The following is a 20984-nucleotide window of genomic DNA, read 5'->3' on the forward strand; positions in this document are numbered from 1 at the left end:
GGCCCCTCGTGATGGATGTCAGCCCGGGGGCCTGGGGACCGTGGGTTTGCTGCGTCCGCACGCAGCTGTTCGAGGAGGGGCTCCTCCCTGCCGGGAGAGGGAGCGCGGGCTGGGGCCCCCCGCCCCCCGCCCCCTCCCCGTGCTGCTGGCCGTCCAGCGGGCGCCCCGCGCTGGCTCCGGCGCAGGGCGGCCGGGTGGGGGGATGTGGGAGGGGGCCTCCAGCTGTGCTCTGGGGGCGCAGCCCCCCTCAGGCACGGAATGCGGGGCCCGCCCTCCGCGCCCAGCAAGCCCTCGGCCTCGCGCTCGCTCCATGAACTCCAGCCTTAGAAAAACATGCGGCAAAAGCTGCTCACGTGTCCGCCCTTCAGACGGCAGAGTCTGCACAATCCCTTCCCCGACCCCTCCCCGTCCCCTCCCCGACCCCTCCCCGACCCCGAGGGACAGCATGGTCCCCATCCACCGCCCGTCCCGCCCCGATGCCAGGCGGAGCGAGGGCCCGGCGGGCACGGCGCACACACGTGCACACCGCGTGCGCTCACGGCACCCGCTCCCCACGGGCACGCCCCCCACACACACAGGCCCCCCTCCCCGACCGCCCGCTGGGTCCCCGGGTCCCGGGCGCCTCGGCTCGGCTGCAGGAAACCCCACTTGCGCGCAACCTTCCCGGCCCCTCGGCCAGACGGTTAGACAGGCCGTCCATCGGAGGCTCTGGGTTTGGTGCGCATCTAGTTCCGGGCGAATTCTTCTATAGAACTTTCTAGAAGCTCGGGCTCGGCCGTCACATCCAACCGCCCGTTGCCCCAGCCCCCCGGTAGTGGCGACCACAGCGTGGGCCTTCTTTGGGGTGAACAGCCCTCAGTAGTGGGGTCCCCGCGTGGCCGGCCGGCCGACGGGAATAGCCCGGCGGGGGGACGGGGCTGCTCTAAATGCGCGTACAGCTGGCCACGGGCGCTGGGGTGTCCCAAGGGCACGGCTCACAGGCCTCCCGCTCCCACCGCCAACTGCAGGGCGGCCCCCGGCCACTGCTGTGCGCGAGGCCCATTCACGGGGCTCTTGGCCCCGAGCCGTTCAGGGGGCTCGGGGGTTCCGGATCTTCTTGCTGTTCAGAGTCCTGGGTGCCCCCCCCTCCCACCCCGCCCAGCGTTTCCTGCCCTCAGCCCGGGCACAGCGGCTCCTCTTCAGGGAATGCCCTCCCTCCGGCGTGAGGACATGTCTGATCCAGCCCCCCTCCCCCTCTCCTGCTGGTTTGCGGTGACCTGTGGGCTCCCTGGGCCCCAGAAGCCTCGCCCGTCTCTGCCCTCAGTTCAGTGGGGCCCCCCTGCCTGCGTACGTGTCGGGGTCCCATCAGGCTGGGTCCGTCCGCAGAAACCCCATTTCCAGTCCCGTCCACAGGCCCCGGGCTCAGGGCCTCGACGTGTGAAGTCGGAGGGGACACAGCTCCCCCTGAACAGGGACTGCGGCTGGGCCTGGGGAGCAGGGACATTGGGTTCACGCTGACCGTGCTGCTCTGGTGCCCGAGGAGAGCGGCCAGGGCTCGTCGCCTGTGGGGTCATGATTCCTGCCAGGGTGTGGCGGGCGCCAGGGCCAGGGCCTGCCCAGGAGGAGACCGGACACCCCCACACGCAGGCTTCTGGCAGAAAAATAAATAATCTCCCTATACCTGTGTCTCTATCTCTATCTCTCTATCTCCACCTCCACCTGTACCTCCACCTCTACCTCTACATCCACATTCATATCTATGTCTATATCCATATCCATCTATATATCTATATCTATACCTATATCTATACCTACATCTATATCTATACCTATGCCTATGCCTATGCCTATGCCTATGCCTATGCCTATGCCTATGCCTATACCTGTCTATGCCTATATCTATACCTACATCTACATCTACATCTATATCCATATCTATATCTATTTCTGTGCGGGTTCCTGTGAAGCCTATGGAAGTGATGCTGGAGATATCGCTTTATTCACCCCCTAGGCTGTCGAGGGGTGAAGGGAGGGGGAAGAAATTGAGTCGGACACGCAGTCCTGTCCCATAGGATGGCTGGGGTGGGGGCTCCCCAGCGCAGGGCAGGCTCGGCTCCGCGTTTAGGGCCGGGAGGGTCTCGCTGGTGTTAGAGGCTGGGGGGCCGCCCGCCTGCATGAGGGAGACGGAGCGGTCTGCTCAGAAGCCACAGGCCACACGGAGGAAGCCACACGTGAAGCAGCAATCGAAGGACGTTGGGAAGGAACCGGCGGACCCGGTTTTACACTAAATGCGAACGGCCTGGATTTCTTCGGGTGGGATGAGCGTGCGGCCACGTGGAGAGCTGGGCGTGGCCTGTGCGTGGCAGCAGGGCGCCGTGTGCCCTTCCCCCAGCACTGCCTGACGGTGGGCGGTGCTCACACCGGGGTTCCGGGGCTGCCTGGTGCTTCGCTGGGTTTGCCAGCACTGGCTCGCACACGGGCGACGTTTCCCCGTTAAAAGCAAATAGCAATCGAGAAAACGCACATCACCTGGCGCACAAACACACAGACACCCGTCCGCCAAGCCTCCCAGCGCCCGCGTCTCCGTGGGGTTCCTGGGGCTGCGTCGCTTTTGTGTCCTCAGCGGGTCACCCCAGTCCCGCCCACAGAGGGCCATGCCTGCCTCCCTGACCCGCCAAGTGCTGGGGGGCTGCTGTGCCCGGGACCCCTCGGTGCAGCGGGCAGGGTCCCGGGGCGGGGCCCCTCCAGCAGCTGTCCATCGTCAGTGCCCTGGGTCGGCCTGGTGGCACCGTCGGTCAGTCCACGTGAAATTAAAGTGGCCGAGGGGCCGCGCTGCTTCGCCGCGTGGCTGTCTTTATCGGGGGGCGGGGCCGGGAGCCTGTGGTCTGGGATGGCTCTGGCTCACGATGGGGGGCCCAGCACAGGCCAGGGCCCCGCGTCGCTCGTCTTGTCCTGATTCTCCGAGGGGCTCCGACCCGTTTGCGGAGCTGGTGACGAGTGCCAGGCGTCCACAGGCACCGGCATGACGGGGGCAGAGACAAGTGTGGGGCAGGAGCAGGGCCGCCCGAGCTTCTGGACGCAGGACGGGTTTGCTCAAGGGGCATCCTCACAGTCTTGGTGCTTCCTGAACGGCTGTCAGCGCTGCCGGAGGAGTCCCCCGGATGCCCACGTGGGGGGCACGCAAGGCTCGGTCCAGGTGGCCACGGAGCCTGCAGAAGGCAGCACAGACCCGAGCGAGGGCTCGGGAGGGGCGGGCGTGTCCCCCGGAATGTCCCGTGTGGGGTGGGCGCTGGGCTGGGGGTCCGTGCTGGGCCAGGTCGAGTGGAAAAGGCAGGCCCGGCCTGGGGAGCTGCTGGGAGGGGGTCGGGGTCCCCTGGGTTGGGTGAGTCCCGCCGCCTGGGCCGGGAGAGAAGGCCGGGCCGGGTGGTGTGAAGGGCCTGAGGTGTGTCCTAGGGGCTCGGGTGTCATGTTGAGGGATCTTCTGAGTTGGGGGTGGCATGGGGTCCCGATGGCAGGGGCCCTGAGACAGGTGTGGGTGAGGCCCTCCTCCAGCCCCCACCCCCCGCCCCACCTGTGCTGGGACCTGGGTCCCCCTTCCTTCCTCCTGTCACTTCTCTCTTGGGGCCGTTCACCACAAGGGTCACCCCGCCCACCACTCCCAGCGCCCGGTGGGCAGGTCAGAGGTCGCGGGCAGCAGCGGGCAGACTCTCAGGGTCACTGTGGGCATCCAGGACTCAGGCCAAGGCTGTGGGGGGCTGTGGGCAAGGGAAGTGGCTGAGCACAGGGCTGGGGAGGAGGTGGACGGGGGACCCGGGCCGGTCAGTTCCCAGCGGGGTCCCAGCAGACGGCCCTGCTCCACCCCCACTCTGCCCGCTCCACGGGGCGCCCCCGGGCCCTGCCCCACGCCCGGCGACTCTGTGGCGGGACGGGGGTGGGGGGCGGGTGGGGAGGAGGTTGGTGCTCCGTGGGGCGGGAGGCGGCGTGCATGGAGGCCCAGCTGTGCCCAGCACATGTCATGGGGGCCCAGGAGCCTCACGGGGGCGCGGCCGTAGCAGCTGCCCGCAGGCGGGACCCTGAACAAAGGGCGCTTTGAGCAGCCCTCGCGCCTGCTTCGCACCGTCCGGCCAGCTGACCCCGGAACGCGGGGCCCGCTCCCTCTGCGGCTTAGCGGGGCCCACGTGGAAGAAACAGCTGCCCCGAGCCGGCCAGCGGCTGGGGGGACCCTCCGGCCCCCGGGTCTGCGAGCCTGTGGGAGAGGCAGCCCCTCGCCCTGCAGCGCACCCCTGGCCGGTAGGTGGCTGGGCAGGCCCCGCGCCCAGAGGCCTTCGAGGGGCCCTGGCGCCCTAAGGTCCCCAGGCCGGTCTGCGTCGGGCACGTCAGCGCCCACAGGCCACCAGGGTCCACGGTGACGGCTGTCCGAGACCCGATTCCTGCTTTTGGTCAGCCCTGACCCTAGCCTGCTGTCCCTCAGCCCCCTGAACCCCTCCCTGAAAGGTGACCTTTCCTCTGACAGAGCAGGGCGCCGGGTCAGAATCACGGGGCTGCCTTGGCTGCGCAGCCAGAACCCCCGAAACGAAAGCAATGCTTTCATCCCAGAGGTGGGGGCGTGTGGCCGGGCCCCGCTCGGTTCCGTGCGAGCAGCTCAGGCTCCAGTGCTCCCAGGCGGCTCAGGCACAGGTGCCCGCAGGGGAGCCCCGGACGCAGCGCCCTGAAGCCCCCCCAGGACGAGGCCGATGAGAACGAAGCAGCAGATAAGGCGGCCGCCGCCCTTCATCCCCACGATGGAAACCTCTGAGCTGTTGCCAGCTCCCCCCGCGCCCGAGAGCGAGCCCAGATGAGCACCAGCTTTTCTAAACCTTTATCTCGACTCCTGGGGTTTCCGGATCACGTGCCCTGACCCCGGGACCCCCGGCGGGGCCTGCGTGCCTTCCTGGCCCAGCTCCTCTCGTGAGCGTGGCCTGGTGTGTGTCTGCCGGACGGCAAGGCTCCACCGTGAGGAGGAAGTCTTGGGTCGGTGCGCGGGGCGGGGGGGGAGGGGGGGGCTGCGTGGGTGCCACACCGTGGGGGAGCCCTCGCCCCTTCCGCACCCCAGCCCGCCCTCTGTGCCCCGGTCCCCGTGTCGTGGCTGCAGCCCCTGGCTGAGCTCGGTGGTTCCTTCACTGCTGAGCTGACTGTGCCTGAAGGTGAGGGGCGCGGCCGGAGGCGGCTGGGGGGACGCTCCTGGCCACGGCGGCCGGCAGGGCTTGGGGCGCTGCTGCCCGGGGTGTGCCCAGAGGGTCCGGTGCCACGACCCGCCCGGCGAGGGGCCAGGCGTTCCCAGCTCAGCGCCCAGGGCTCCGGTTTCGCCATGTCCTCGCCAACACTTGTTGTTGTCAGTTTTTTTCTTTTTAAAAATCTATGTGTATTGACTTCAGAGAGGAAGAGAGAGGGAGAGAGACAGAAACACCAATGATGAGAGAGGATCATGGACCGGCCGCCTCCTGCACGCCCCACCCTGGGGACGGAGCCTGCAACCCGGGCCTGTGCCCGGACCGGGAATCAAACTGTGACCTCCTGGGTCCTAGGTCGACGCTCAGCCCCTGAGCCCCGCCGGCCGGGCTGTTTTTTTCTTTCTGGTGGAGCCACCCTGGTGGGTGTGAGGGGCGCCTCCCGGGGTCTGGTCTGTGTTTCCTTGGCGACGAGGGATTCCGTGGGCTTGCTGGCCGTTGGCACATCTTCTCAGCTCTCCGCCCGTTTGTAACCGGTGTCTGTGGGAACGTTGTCCTTACTGACAATTCTAAACGACACAGATCCCCCCGCTGAGAGGGGGGTGGGGGTGGTGGCTGCTCGGACCCCGCACGTCCCTGTGTCTCAGGTCCGGGGGCCTCGGGCAGGCGGCCATGCTCTGTCTGTACCCAGTCCCGGCGCCCAGACCGGCCCCGGCCCATCTGTGAAGCCCGCAGCCAGGAGGCAGGCTCGCTTTGTCGGAGGGTCAGTGCGGGGGGTGGGGGTGTCTGTGTCTCACCCCTGACGCGGGCGAGGCCCCTGTCCTCCCGCCTTCGGGGCAGAGTTCAGGGCCATCTCCACGGGCGACCGGGCGCACACCCAGGGCTCCCTGGGGCCCATCCCTCCCAGGACAGAGACCCCCGGGCATGACGGGTGGGCCCTGAGGCCGGAGGCTGGCCCCCCTAAACCCACAGTGAGGAGGGGTGTTCCCAGAAGGAGGGGCGGCACCACGAGCCGGCGCTGCCTGGACTGGACCGGCCGGGACATCGGCCCCGGGAGTGTCGGCCACAGGAGCCCCAGGACCCCGCCGAGGGCGCCCGCTCTGAGGTCCAGCCTGGCCGTGGCCCTGAGGGCCATGCTGCCGGGCACCGGAGGCGGGTGGAGGCCACCGGCTCGGGCCTCCCTCCCGTCCCTTCCCGGTAAGCCGGCCGCCGCGTCGCCGAGCCGGGGGCCCGGGCCACTTAGATACGGTGAGCCCAGCGGCCAGCGGCCGGCTCTGCATTCCAGACTCAAACAGGATTTGGGGATTAGCATTGTTTAAAATTATTCCTACACCTCGCCCTCCGGAGGGGTCCCGCGTCTCGGCCGGCGCCCCCGACGGCAGGGCAGCTGGGTCCCCGGCGCGGAGGCCGGATGAACCGGGGGTCACGCCGCCGTCGGCCGAGGCTCTGCCGGTCATTCCTTTAAGGTCTCGCCCGAGACGCCTGTCGCTCCCGATCTGATTAGGAAGCGCTGACGAGTTCAGTGATTTAAAAATGCCCCGAAATGAGAAAAGAGCCTGCTAGCGGGCGGCCGGCCGTGCCGTTGGGGGCGTTCGCGAGACACAAGTGAGCGAGACGGTCCCTGCCAGCGTGCGCCCGTCCGTTCCTCCTCCCTTCTTCATCCCGTGTGTCTGCGTCAGTGCCCGCCTGGGCGGGGGGTGGACAGATGGACGTGCCCCCTGACCCCTGGGCTCAGCCAGCTCCCAGCCAAGGCCGCTGCCCCCGAAGCTGGGGAGAGAGGAGGGACCGGTGCCCGCCCTGAGGCCGCAGAGTCTGCGCCCGTTTGCCCTGCCCCTGTCTCCCCGTGTCCCCAACCACACACACACCCCCGGCCCCTGAAGGACTCGACCTTACAAACCAAGAACGTTTTTGCAAAAGGCAGGCAGGCGGCATTCCGCAGGCTCGCCCGTCACCCACGGGCCGGGCCCCACACACAAGCCGGGTGGCACAGGCATCCCATCGCCCTAATGCACAGCGCGTGAGTGCCTGCCGGCAGCGCCCAGCGCCCCTGTGCTGGGCTCCGTGGCGGGAGGGCAGACACTGGGCGTGGGAGCGGGGCCTGCTGCTGCCACCCCTGGGAGCAGACGCCCCTGCCAGCGCCGGGTCCTGGGGTGGGGGCACGGGACAGGGAACCAGCTGTCAGTGGCCTGACCCCCGATCGGCGCGTCTTACTGAGCACAACGCCCTCCAGGCCTGTCCCCGTGGGAGCCTGTGTCGGGATCCGCTTCCCCGTTGAGGCCGAGCGCGATGCCGTTGTGTGGAGGCACCACGGGGTGTCGGGGCTGTTGGGTGCCCGGGAGATGCCACCCACATCGAAGACGCCTTTCTTCTGTTTCTGGGGGTCTCCGAGGGTTCGCCCCGAATCGCCGGCTCGGCCGCGGCCTCTGCCAGGCACGGCGATGGGGTGTGTGCGGTGACGTGCCTCCCTTCGCCTCTGCCCGTGCAGGCCGCGCACTCCGTGGCTAAGCAAGTGCCCGGTACTTCATGCGCCCTTGATGCCAGTGTAGACAGAGCCGCGCTGGCAGCTTCCTGTGCAGATCGCCCATTGTTGGCCGGAACAATGCAGCGGATACCGCGAGGCCGCCGATTTCTGTGTGCTGACCCCGTACCCCGCTTTGCCAGACCCGTGGATGAGGCCTAGCAGGGTTTGGGGGGGGGTTGCGAGGGTCTCCCCGGCTGAGTTCGCATCACCTGCTGGCAGACAGGCTCTTCTTCCTCGTGTCCAGTTTGAATGCCTCTCGCCGCCTGTTCCTGCCTCCCGGCTCCGGCTGGAAGGCAGGGGCTGCGTCGAGTCGATGGGGGAGCGGGCACCCCTGTCTTGTTGCTGGTCTTGGGGGGAAGGCTCTCACCTCTCCCCGTCCAGACGCTGTTTGGTGTGGGCTTTTCTGGAGACTTTACCCCGTGGAGGCGGCTCCCTTCTCCTCCTGGTCTGTGGAGTGTTTTGGGCCCGAAAGGGGGTTGAATTTTGCCGAGCGCCTGCTCCGAGCTGGCTGAGGCCGTGTGTTTGCTCCTTGTCCCGTCGGGGTGCGGTGTGGTATTGGTTGAGGTTCGCACACGGAACCGTCCTTGCATCCCGAGGACAAACCCCACGTGGTCGTCGCCCTAATCTGTTCGATAAGCGGCCGCGCACCTGGGTCTCACCGAAGGTTTTATCGTCCTCGCTCCTGAGAGACGGGGCTCTGGGCGTTTTTTTCTCTTTCTTTCTCCTCGTGGTGCCTTTGGCTTCGGTATCGGGGTGATGCTGGCCTCGCCGAACGAGTTGGAAAGCGTCCCCTCCTCTTCAGCTTTTGGGGAACTTCAGAGACGGGCCGGTGCCGGTTCTGTAAGCGCCGGATGGACTTCCCCGGCAGAGCGGGAGGCCCAGGGCTCTCCTTCCCGGGAGGGGCCTGATGCCCGCCTCCAGCTCCCAGCCAGTCCCAGGCGCGTCCAGCGTGGCTGCCTCTCCCTGGTGTCGTCCTGGCAGGTTTTGCGTTTCTAGGAATCGGCCCGTTTCACCCGGCCGTCCAGCGTGGTGGCAGGCGTAGGCGCTGGCCTTCTGAGTTGAGTTTCACCCGCCTGTCTTCCCTTGTCTACCCGCCCACCCGCTCTCCCTCCATCCCTCCATCGTCCGCCTGTCCACTGTGCGTCCATCCGCTGTAACTCCCATTGGCCCGGCTTCACCCAGGTCCCTGGCTGCAGGCTGACATGGGGCACAGCCTTTTTCGGAGCCTGGGCGATGGCAGGGGTCTCCCCCGTGGCAGTCACGGCCGCCGACATTGACCCTGCCCCTCCTTTCGGGATGGGGCCAGTGATGCCCTCTGACCCCATTGGCCCTTCCCCGCCCGAGGCTGCGGGTGACCCTGGAGGCTGCACGGCTTGAGCTCGGGCTCCGCGCTGTGCAGAGCGCTGGCTGGAGCCTGCAGGCCCCGGGCCAGGCCGGGGCACCCTCCCGACCCAGAGCCGCTCCGAGCCCGGGGGGCCCGCCCTCTGGGCCTGGTCTGAAGAGCAGGGCGCCCACTGCCGGTGGCCTGGGCGGCAGGGCCCCGGTGGGGCTGCGGAATGGGCGGCGGAGCGGCCGCGAGGTGAGCTCACGGTTCTGTCCCCACAGGAGATCGTGCTGGTCGTGTTCTTCGGGACGGAGTACGTGGTCCGCCTCTGGTCAGCCGGCTGCCGGAGCAAGTACGTGGGCGTCTGGGGGCGGCTGCGCTTCGCCCGGAAGCCCATTTCCATCATCGGTGAGTCCCGTCCGTCCCCACGGAGTGTCCCCCGAGATTCCTGGCCAGCGGGCCGGCCTGGGGTGGGCCGGGTGGGCTCTGCAGGTGCCGGGACAGTCCCTTTGGGGGACCCCGTCCCCCCACCCGCCAGGCTCTTTCCGCGGAGCCGGCTGCCGGGCTGGTGACGCGAGAACTCTCCGCCCGCAGACCTCATCGTGGTCGTGGCCTCCATGGTGGTCCTCTGCGTGGGCTCCAAGGGGCAGGTGTTCGCCACCTCGGCCATCAGGTACGCCGGCTGCAGGCTCTCGGGCCGGGACTGCCCCCGGCTGAGCTGAGTGAGGGGTGCAGGCCTGGCCCAGGCTCCCCCTCGCTGTCTGGACTCGGGCTGTGACCTCACCATCCAGGGACCTCGGTCTGCTCCTCTGTAAATGGGGGATCCGGCCGGAGGCGGCCTAGGGTGGGGGCGGGGGGAGGACCGTGCAGGTCTGGCCAGGCCCCGGGAAGGGCGAGGGGACGGGGGGCGGGTGCGCCCGGTGAGTGGCGGCTCACGGCCGGGGGGACAGGGCCTGGGGGCCGGGGGGACACAGGCTTCTCCTCCGCAGGGGCATCCGCTTCCTCCAGATCCTGCGGATGCTGCACGTGGACCGCCAGGGCGGCACCTGGAGGCTGCTGGGCTCCGTGGTCTTCATCCACCGCCAGGTGGGCCGGGCCGGGCCGGGGGCAGGGCCGGGGCGGGGACAGGGCCGGGGCGGGGACAGCGGCCTGTGGCTGGCATCTGGCCTGCCCGTCTGATGGGGTGCCCATTCCTTCCGGGGGGGGGGGGGGGGGGACAAGGGACTGTCGGGCACAGGCAAGGACAGCCAGGTGACGGGACGGTCCAGAGGCTCCGAACCTAAAGCCGGGCCAAGACCCGCCCCGGGCGGGGAGGGGGGGCTCGTGGTTCCAGGCCGGCACGTGCCTTTGCTGCTCCTGTGTCCCCACCCGCCCTCGACGCCGCGGGAAGGGAGCCGGGCGGCCAGGGAGCCCCTGCCGCCCAGACCGTGTGCCCAGGCCATGGTGGGCCTGCCGGCTCCCGGGGGTGGGGCCCCACCGCCGTCTTTGATGAGAGTTGTGAGAAGTAGTCGTTGCGAAGTGCAGGGTCCGCGGGGAGACGTGGCGGAGATGGCACGTCCCCGTCCGGGTGCCGTGGGGCCTGGCGGCCGCACCCCCCGCCCCCCCAGCCCGCCGCCCGCCCGCTGACCCGCCCGCTGACCCGCCCGCTGACCCGCCCGCTGACCCGCCCGCTGACCCGCCCTCTCCCCCAGGAGCTGATCACCACCCTGTACATCGGCTTCCTGGGCCTCATCTTCTCCTCCTACTTCGTGTACTTGGCCGAGAAGGACGCCGTGAACGAGGCGGGCCGCGTGGAGTTCGGCAGCTACGCCGACGCCCTGTGGTGGGGAGTGGTAGGTCGGGCGCAGGCGGGCGGTCGGTGTGGTGGGGGCTGTGCGGCCTCAGCTCCCTCCCACCCCCCACCCCCCACCCCCCGGGGCCTGGGCAGAGACGGGGGCAGGATGGCGCCCTGTGGCCCTTGGGCTCTGGTTTCTCAAGACTCGATGCCTCATTGATGGGGACTCCCAGCCCCAAAGCCGGAAACGCCGCCTGCGCAGGGCTGGGCGTGTGCGGGCCAGGCGTGCGGCCACCAGCGGTGGGGCCAGGCGTGCGGCCTGGTCTCCCAAGCCCCTTCCCCGGGCATAGCGCTCAGGGGCTGCGTGAGCTCGCGGCCTAGGAGGCGAGTGGCGGAGCAGGAGCCCCTGAGCTGGGGGGCACCCCGGCCTGCTCGGACCAGGGAGACGAGAGGGTGGCACCTGCGGGAGGTGGGCCAGGGCCTTGGGGACAGCACAGGTCCAAGGGGCACTGGGCAGGGGCAGGGCCTGTGCCAGCCCCACGTGTTTCTCCTTCCGAGAAGGAGGGCCCCTCTCTCCAGGGCTCCCCACCGTCCCCCACAGCGGGCACCCCTCTCAGATGGTGGGGGCAGAGGCCCCTTGGTTCCGGGCAGGCACGTGCCTTTGCTGCTCCCGGGTCCCCATCCACGAGGCTGGGCTCCCAGACAGGGCTCCTGACATTGGTGGAGACCGTGTGTTTTCTGGAAGCTTCCAACGTGCCAGGCTGCTCAGCGAAGGCGAGGGCACGCTGGCCCAGCTCTGGGTGGGCATGGCCCTGGTTCTGGCCCTGGCGGCCTCCCTCCCATAGGCCCGTGCCCCTCAGGTCCAGGGCGGCAGCCCCCGCAGGTTTGGTGGGGGCCTCACCCTCAGCAGCGAGCTGGCCCGTGGTGGGCAGAGGGGGCACCGGCCCTGGTGAGGGGCAGAGGGTTGCCAGGGCCAGAAGCACGTGGGTGAAGGCTAGGCTCGGCCAGGCTTGGCGCTGCCCCCACCTCCTCGCGGCTCCTGGAGCTGCGGGCAGCGAGGGCCCCCTGCCCCCGCCCTCCGCACGGCGGCGCGCCCACTCCCACACCTGTGCAAACATCCGCCCGCCGGCCAGGAAAACGGCCCCTTTGTGCCCGGCTTGGCACCGGTGCCCCAGGCCTCGCCGTCAGCTGCAGCCCCAGCCTCGGCCACCGTGGGCCCTGGCCTGGCCATTGTTCCCGCTGGGCCCTGGGCCGCCCGGGCCCCTGACACCCGGGCCCGGGGGCAAACAGCTCCCATTCATCGCGGCGGCTGCCCCTGCAGCTGTCCGGTGCCCCCCGCGGCTTGAGTTATGGGCTGTGTTCCTGGCGCGTCTCGGACAAACAGAGCTGCCTGGCTGGGGCTCCGGGCCAATGGCATCTGTGACCACGCAGTTGCTGTGCATCGGCTTCCTGTGTCCCGGCTGCGTCCACCCCCTGACCCCCCACCCCACGTGCGCACAGGCACCTCCCCCCGGCCCAGCCCTGAGAGACGGGGGGCTCCTACCACTGGGTGGTGAGGACCCCGGACAGGGCCAGGGTCACCGGCCGGGCCATTGCTGACCTGCATGCCCGGGCCGCCCAGGACCCAGACCAGCTGCTCAGGCGCCGGGGGAGGACCCAACAGCAGGGCGTCGGGCGTCAGGCGTCGGGGCCTGAGTGCTGGCTGCTGCGTCCCCTCTGGAGCCGGGAGCCCTGCCGGGAGCCGTGTGGGCCCCAAGGGCCATAGGAGCCAGGGGTGGCCCAGTGCCCCCCGCCGGTCAGCCCTGGTGGTTGCCGGGTGAACGAATGAGTGAAGGAGCCGGTGCCTCGGGGTGGCCCTGCCTGGCATCGGGCAGTGGGGTGTTGGTCCCCAGGGCTGTCCCAGAGTCCCGGGGTCCCCCCCGGGGTCTTACACAGCAGCCGCATGCTCCCCAGGTCTGGAAGCCAGGAGGCTGACCTCTAAGTGTCGGGGGGCCGCGCTCCCTCCGGAGGCTTTGGGGAGGGCCCCCCTGCCGCCTCCAGCTTTGGGGGGCCCAGGACCCTCTGGGCGTGTGGCACATCTTCTGTCTCTTACGGGGACACTCGTCGTTGGTCGGGATAACTGGGTCACCCCTCAGCCTCCGTGACAAGGGCCCTGTGTCCACGGACGCTCACAGGCTGGGGATCGGGTGGACACACATTTCAGGGGACACTGTTCAGCCAGGACAGCAGTGCTCCCCTCGCCCAGGCCCAGTTCCCGCTCTGCGCAGCGAAGGGGCCGGCTCTGTGGCCGGTGCCCCCTGCCCCCCACCCTCCCAAGGTGGGGACGCCCCTCTGGTGTGATTGCTCCCCGCTCCCCCATGTGCGGCGCCCCACGCCCAGCCGCTGGGTGTGGGGAGGACGGAAGGCTTTTTCCTTTGCCCCTGGAACAAAACGCGAGTGTTTGTGTCGAGCCGGGGCAGCGGGGACGGGCTCTGACACACGGCGCCTCTGTTTCGTGCCCGGGGTCTCCGATCGGAGGCTGCTGGGCGCTGGTTTCCCGGGATCTAAATTTAGAGTCCAGAGTGAAAACCCGGGAGCCGGCCCTGCCCTCGGCCGCATGCAGACTGGCCCGCCTCCCGCTCACGCCCTCCGCCACGCGGCCCCAGCAGCTCGGCCTCGCGGGCTGCCTGGCGTCCTGGCAGGGGGCGGGCAGAGGGCTCTGGGGCCGAGTGGGCGCCTGGGTGAGGACAGGGCCTCCCAGACACTCGGGCAGAAGCCCTGGGTGGGGCCCGCGTCAGGACCTCATTGGAGCTGGAGAAATGGAGGCCCGTGGCCCCAGGGGTGGCAGCCAGGCCCCCACCCCAGCGCTCAGAGCCCACCCACCCAGGGCCCTTCCTCTGGGGGAAGCCTGGGGGGACCTGAGGGTGCATCCAGGTCCTGGGGGGACCCAGCGGCCCCCGCACAGCCCTGTGCCTGTGGACCATGGAGTGGGGGGTCACTGTGGATTCTGGGAGCTGAGCCAGAGGGCCCTCCCCAAGGAAGGGCTTTTACAGCTGGGTTTTGCAGGATGAGTAGGAGTCTATAAGGAAGCTTCACGTCCTGCCCCCTGGCAGACACCTGGGGGTGCGCAGTGGGGGTGGTGTGCAGGATTGATTTTGGGGGTGGGGTGGGGTTCAGCACATGTCAGCGAGGGTAAGAGCTCGCCAGCTTCAGCCCGGGGGAGAGAAACGATGACGGCATCAGGAGACACCGCGAGACAGGACACGGTGCCGTGACCAGATGGGCAGGAGCCTGGGGCCAAAGCCAGCCGCGGGGCGGCATCCGAGCTCCACCACTGACCTGCTGTGTGGCCCGGGGGGCTCACCCACCTCTCTGGGCCCATCTGTGAAGTGCGTATACGATGAGCACCTCCTTCCATGGATCGTCGGAGAGCGGTGTGAGCGAGCGCACAGGAAGCCACAGGGACGCAGGAAAGGCTGGTGATACATTCTAGGGGGCAGCTACCAGTCACCGTTCTCCTGGCAGGGCCCAGAGCCAGATGCTCAGGGTGGCCCAGAGCAAGCTAATTCACACTAAAGTGTTTATGGTTGCCAGCGTCCGTCACACTCCTTAGCCCTCTGGCCTCGAGGGTCCTGCCACCCGCCCCGCTGGGAAGACGGCCGAGCCATTCCTGGATGCACCGTCTGTGCGGTGGCCACGGGATGACCTCCTGCCCAGTGGGGTCCAGGTTTTGGGCCCCGGAGGGCGGCCTGCAGGGTGCTGCTTGCAGGAGGAGGCTGCAGGGTGCCCGCCCAGCGCCTCGGCAGAGCGTGGGGGGCATGGGGGCGGGGGCTGGCGGGCCTCTCGCGCCCCGTCCTTCGGAAGGGACGTGGAGCAGCAGAGGCTCCTGGGAGGACGAGGGCGCTCCGCGGCCCTGGGACGGGCCGGCCGGGTCCGTGTGGCCACGTCTGAGCGTCCCGGCGCCCGGGAGAGGCCGCGGTGGCCGCGCCGTGTCCCCCGCCCCCGCCCCCCGGTCTGTGGGCCCCGCGGACGTGCCGATCTGCATTCTAGCGCCGCGTCGGGGGCGAGTTCCGAGCGGCGGCGGCGAGGCCCATTCCTGAGCTGCCTGTGTCTGCGAGCTCCGGAAAAACAAACAGCCGTGGGGTCGGCCGTTTCCTCCAAGGCGGGAGGACGTCGTTAACTTGACAAAGAGGGTCTGTGACAGGGTCCGAGGCCGGCCGGCCCGGCTCGGGGCCTGTGCTCGCCGTGGGGGTTGGGGAGCCCCGGCCCGGGCACCCCCACCTGCGCTGACCGGCCGGCCGGCAGCCCCTGCCCCTCGCGGACGCGGACGGCGTGGGCCAGGCCCGGGCGGGGCCGGCAGGAGGGCCCAGCCGGCTCCTGTGCTGAGGGGGTGGTCTCAGGCGTCCTCGCCGGCCGCCCGCCGCCCGTCCCGCTGCCCCTCAGCCCTTCCTTCCCTCACTTCCTTCGCTGGGCTCTTGCAGGAATTGTGATCGTTTCAAAGGTTGGGGCACGTGTCTTTGTTATGTTTCCTGAGTTTCCGGGCGCCCTAACCTTGGTGCCCAGGTGTGGGTGCCCCACCGGCCTCCCCGCCGCCTGGTCTCCGAGGTCCCCCCGCCGGGAGGCCCTGGCAGGAGCTCTTTCCTCTTGACGATCGAAGTCCCGGAGAGCGTGTGCTCACGTGGCTTCTCTCTTTGCTGCTGAGCACGTTAGGAAGCGGAGGGACTTTTAAATGCCTCCCTAGTAACTCCTTGAAAATAGGAGATGCTCCTGATACGCTAATAATGTCTGTTCACGCAAATAAACCAACTTCCGAGGGAGGCCTCTGCTTCCCAGAGAGGGCGGGGGGGGGGGGCAGAGCGCCCGTTTGCAGGCCCAACGCTGCCTCTGCTCCGGGTGCCGGGCCCTGGAGAGGCAGCTGCGGCCCAGGCGTCACACGTGGGCCCAGGCCCTCCCTCCCAGGAGGACACCCCGCCGACCAGGGGGCCTGGCTCCCCCAGGGTCCCCTTATCTGCCACCCGCCCTCAGCCCTCCCTTGGCCGCATGCGGGGTGGGGGGGTCTGTCTCCACCCTGAGGCCCCCGGCTCTGCTCTGGGAGCGAGGGCTCGCGTCTGAGTGTGCCGGGGGATCGGGCTCGACGTGGCAGCAGCTGGTGCGTGTGACCCTGCCGTGTGCGTGTGCGTGTGCCGTGCATGCACGTGTGTGCCGTGTGACCCTCCTGCACGCCAGGCCCTTGCACATCGCTGCGTGTGCGCGGTGTCCGCCGTGTGTGTGCGTGACGGGCCGGCCGGGGCCGCTCGCTGCTGGCGTGGGATCCGCTGTGTCTCCATGTCCCGTGCCTCCTTCCGGCCCCGTTTCCACCCCGGCCTCGCCTCGCTCCCGGGTTCTGCGCCGTCACCATGCCGCGTGGGCCGGGGAGGGCCTCACCGTCAGGCGGACAGAGGCTGCTCAGCGGCCTGCCAGGCCCTGCCTCCACGTCCCCGCTCCCCCCACGGGCTCACGGGGCCGGGGATCGAAGGGAGGCTCCCCGCAGACCTCGGGCTGTGGAGGCTGCTCGCTGGCCCGGCGTCCCACAGGGAGAAGCCACTGCCCAGGCCCAGGCCGGCCGTCCACGGGCAGCAGGGCCGGCCAGGAGGTCTCCCACGGCCCCGGAGCCACGGGGACACTCGGCACCGAGCCTGCTGTCCTGTGTGCAGGTGTGAGCTGCGCCCGGGGGCAGCGGGGGCTCGGGGCATCCGTGGTCCCCTGCCCAGGCTCGAGCCAGGCCCTGGAAAACCCAGACTCGGGGGCAGCTCGGGGCTGGGCCGGGGGGCTGAGCAGCTGGCCCCGCCTGGGTGGGCTCCGGAGTCCCTACAGCATGTCCCTGTCAGCTCACGCTGGAGCCGGGGGGTGGGGGGGCCCTCCGGTGGCAGCAGGAGGCCGGCCCAGTGGGGGAGCCCCAGCCCCATGTCACTCCGCAGCCTGGGACGGAGGCCCCCAGACGGGAGGAGGACGGGGCTGCGGCTGCTTCTCGGGAGGAAAGGGCACAAGAAACATGTGCCTGGTGGGGTCAGGAAGTGCGTGTCATCCGTGCGGCTCTCATCGCGGCCGGCCTCCGGGGGGCCGTGCGCAGCGACGTCGGTGGCCTGGGGGCAGCCTCCTCCAGGGTGAGGCAGGCGCGGGCGCGGGCGGGAGGCCTGCACGTCCACGCGGCCTGGTTTCCATTGGCACCAGGGCCGTGCCCACCCAGGGAGCGGGCCCAGGAGCAGCGCGCAGCGTGGAGATCCCGACCACCCTGTGCGCACTGGCCGGGCAGGGTCCCCACTGTGCGCAGACCGCTTAGTAGGGCAGCACAGCCAGAGTCCTGCCGAGACCGCCTGGCCCTGCTCGTGGGGTGGAGGTGGGTGGAGGTGGTTTAGGCGAGACAGATGCCCGTGGCGGGATACTGGGGCCTCGACTGCTGACCACTGTCGCCCTGCCCCTCCCTGCACAGGTCACGGTCACCACCATCGGCTACGGGGACAAGGTGCCCCAGACGTGGGTTGGGAAGACCATCGCCTCCTGCTTCTCCGTCTTTGCCATCTCCTTCTTCGCGCTCCCAGCGGTAGGTGCTCTGCATGGGTGTCTCCGCGGCTCACCAGCCTCCCCTGGGCTCCAGGACAGCAGGGCCCCACTGTGAGCAGAGCCCCACTGTGTGCAGTGTCCCCACTGTGAACAGAGCCCCACTGTGTGCAGGGTCCCCACTGTGTGCAGAGCCCCACTGTGAGCAGGGTCCCCACTGTGAGCAGAGCCCCACTGTGAGCAGGGTCCCACTGTGTGCAGGGTCCCCACTGTGTGCAGAACCCCACTGTGTGCAGGGTCCCCACTGTGTGCAGAGCCCCACTGTGTGCAGGGTCCCCACTGTGTGCAGAGCCCCACTGTGTGCAGGGTCCCCACTGTGTGCAGAGCCCCACTGTGTGCAGGGTCCCCACTGTGAGCAGAGCCCCACTGTGAGCAGGGTCCCACTGTGAGCAGGGTCCCACTGTGAGCAGGGTCCCACTGTGAGCAGGGCCCCACTGTGTGCAGGGTCCCACTGTGTGCAGAGCCCCACTGTGTGCAGGGTCCCACTGTGAGCAGGGTCCCCACTGTGAGCAGAGCCCCACTGTGAGCAGGGTCCCACTGTGAGCAGGGCCCCACTGTGTGCAGGGTCCCACTGTGTGCAGAGCCCCACTGTGTGCAGAGCCCCACTGTGTGCAGGGTCCCCACTGTGTGCAGAGCCCCACTGTGTGCAGGGTCCCACTGTGAGCAGGGTCCCACTGTGAGCAGGGTCCCCACTGTGTGCAGAGCCCCACTGTGTGTAGGATCCCACTGTGTGCAGGGTCCCACTGTGAGCAGGGTCCCCACTGTGAGCAGGGTCCCACTGTGAGCAGGGTCCCCACTGTGTGCAGAGCCCCACTGTGAGCAGAGCCCCACTGTGTGCAGGGTCCTGCTGTGAGCAGACTGCTTAGTGGGACAAAACACGAGAAGCCAGCTTCCTGCCCGAGCCCCAGTGGAGTGGCTGCTGGAGTGGCCTGTCCCTGCACACTGGGTGCAGCCGGCTTATTCAGTCCCCAGCGGGTAGGGTGAACCCCAATAGTGACTCCCCCGCGGGCACCTGGTGATCCACATCCTTCCCAGAACCCACAGCCGAGGGGTAAACGGAGCCCAGGGGTACATCGGGGTCACTCTGCGTGTGTGTGCGTGTGCATGCACACTGTGTGCTGTGTCCCGTGTTGGGTGTGCGTGTGGAATGCATGTGCATGTGTGTCTCACAGGTGCACTCAGAGTGTGTATTTGCATATGCTTTGCGCCCAGGCACGGGTTGTGTCTGTACCCGTGCCCCGTGTGTACGTGGTGCACACGCATCGTGTTGTGGATACTGTGCGTGGTGCACACGCATTGCACGTGTTGTGGATACTGTGCGTGGTGCACGCACGTCACGGCCACAGCACAGTGTTGTGTGAGTGCACGGGTCTGTACGCCTTGACCCTCCGCGGACGGGGGGCTCCCTGCGTGAGGAGCGGGTCCCTGCCGTCAGCCCCCCTGGGTCCAGCAGGGCCCTCCCCCGACGGGCCGCCCTCTGCCTGGGCTGACCACGCGGGTCCGTCTCTCCCAGGGGATCCTCGGCTCCGGGTTCGCCCTGAAGGTGCAGCAGAAGCAGAGGCAGAAGCACTTCAACCGGCAGATCCCGGCTGCAGCCTCGCTCATCCAGGTGAGGGCCCGCCTGGCGGCCCCGGGAGCTCAGGGCCTGGGGGCCGTCCTGAGTGCCAGTGGGTGTGGGGTCCGCCCACAGGTGGTGTCTCTGCCCCAGGAGCCCCACCAGCCAGCACCTCCCACCTCCCCCCCGCCCCCCGCAGGCTCCCATGGCCAACACGACAGGGCCCAGGATGCAGCCTCACACCAGGCCCTGCTGCCCCTCCCCCCACACGTGGCGCACGGCCCCCTCCTCTGAGTTGTCCCGTCCAGAGCGGGCACCTGGGCCTCGGGGCCTCTGCCTCCTGGCCACTCAGCCTCGCCTCCTGCCAGCCCCAGGGCCCGCTCCTCCTGCCCTGCTTGGTGCCCCCACAGCCCCTGGCATCCTGGCTGGAGGGAGCCCAGCCCTTCGGCTCTGCCCTGCCCTGCCCTCACTGTGGCGCCTCAGAGAGTGGCAGCCATCGGCCCCCAAGGAGGGTCGCACACAGTCCAAGGCTTCTGTGGTCTGGGCCGCAGCCCTGGGTGCGAGGCGTGCTCTGCCCGCTGCCCGCTGCCTCGGGGGGCTGGGGAGGCGAGGGGCTGGCAAGGGAGGCCCTGCTGTCCTGTGGTGGGGGTAGGGGTGGGGGCACGGCAAGATGGGGGCTGCAGCTTCCGCACGGGGCCCCGCGGCCGGCTCGGCCGGTGACAGCCTCTCCCTCCGGTTCCAGACGGCGTGGAGGTGCTACGCGGCCGAGAACCCCGATTCCGCCACCTGGAAGATCTACGTGCGAAAGCCGCCCCGCGGCCACATGATGCTCTCCCCCAGCCCCCGGCCCAAGAAGTCGGCCATGGTACCCGCCCCCCACCCCTCCCCGCTCCCAGGACGGGCCAGCGTTGGCAGGCGGGGACTGTGCGGGTCAGCCCCGGGCACTGGGGGGACACCCATGCTGGACCCGCCATCCCAGTGTCCCCAGGCTCCAGGCCACGGCGGGCGGGCCAGCGTGGGGTCCCCAGGCGGGACAGCTGTGGGAGAAGGCCCTTGAGGGGGCCCCGTGTTGGACTGTCACAGCCAGGATAGCGGGAGGCTCCGGGCAGGTGGGGCTGCATGGGGAGTGGCGGGTGGACGGCCCCGCTGCCGCCCACACCCTCCCTGGGGGACCCGCCTCAGCGTCCAGCTCCCTCTGCAGCCTCTGCACCCGCCGTCCCTCGGCCGGAACCTTCTCCCAGGGTCCCACGCGGCCTGTGCCCTTCCTTCCGCCAGGGCACGTCCTCCGGGCGGTCTGGGCTGGCCCCGTAGATACCCCTCACGTGCCTGAGCCTCCGGGGGCCCAGCCCTGGTCCCCATGCCCTGGCGTGTTCCCATACGTCCCTCTGTCCACCTGCCCCCTGGCCGTGAGCTCTCGGGGCTGAGTCGGAGCCGAGCCCCACAGGGCAGCCCACGGTGCCACAGCCCACGCTGGGTGGGAGGGCGCTGGGGCCGGGCCCCTGGCGCGGGCGTTCCGAGGCCGGCGGAAGACTCCCATGAACCGCCAATTTACTGTCCGTGCTGGGTGTTTTAGGTAAAGAAGAAAAAGTTCAAACTGGACAAGGACAACGGGGTGAGTCCGGGAGAGAAGGCGTTCGCGATCCCTCACATCACGTGCGACCCGGCTTCGGAGGAGCGGCGGCTGGACCCCTTCTCCGCCGACGGCTACGACAGCGCCGGTGAGGGCCCCCCGGGGGAGGCTGAGCGGGGCGGGCGCGGCTCGGACCCCTGCCCACTCTTGCCCAGGACCCTGCCGTCGCCGGGTGGGCTCAGGGGCCCCAGGGCCTGGCACTGGCCCGCTGGGCCGGCGTCTGCCTCAGAGTCCTGCCCCGACTTCCAGCCGTCCTGTTCTAGACTCCAGGGCGCCGAGTCCTGCTGTGGCTGGTGCCCCGAGTCAGCAGAGGGGGTGGCCCCCACACAGACCCCTACCAGGGGCGTGGGCACGGGGCGCTCCACTCGCTGTGCTCCCAGGCCCACCCCTCCCCTCGCGGACCTGGTCCTGGGACCCA

At 69.4% G+C, this 20984-nt stretch overlaps 1 protein-coding gene across 1 annotated transcript in view; it reads left to right on the plus strand.

Moving 5' to 3' along the window:
* Window positions 1-20984, plus strand: part of KCNQ1 (potassium voltage-gated channel subfamily Q member 1) — a gene marked incomplete at both ends in the record, with an annotated part of 88536 nt that overhangs the window by 35748 nt on the left and 31804 nt on the right. The window contains 8 exons of the mRNA XM_081099271.1: window positions 9313-9439; window positions 9626-9704; window positions 10021-10117; window positions 10723-10863; window positions 17254-17364; window positions 18895-18990; window positions 19679-19801; window positions 20510-20654. Coding sequence (XP_080955397.1) covers window positions 9313-9439; window positions 9626-9704; window positions 10021-10117; window positions 10723-10863; window positions 17254-17364; window positions 18895-18990; window positions 19679-19801; window positions 20510-20654 — 919 coding nt within the window. The remainder of the gene's footprint in view (window positions 1-9312; window positions 9440-9625; window positions 9705-10020; window positions 10118-10722; window positions 10864-17253; window positions 17365-18894; window positions 18991-19678; window positions 19802-20509; window positions 20655-20984) is intronic.

This window comes from Myotis nattereri (genome assembly GCF_964212035.1).
Source record: "Myotis nattereri genome assembly, chromosome: 9".
Taxonomy (NCBI): Eukaryota; Metazoa; Chordata; class Mammalia; order Chiroptera; family Vespertilionidae; genus Myotis; species Myotis nattereri.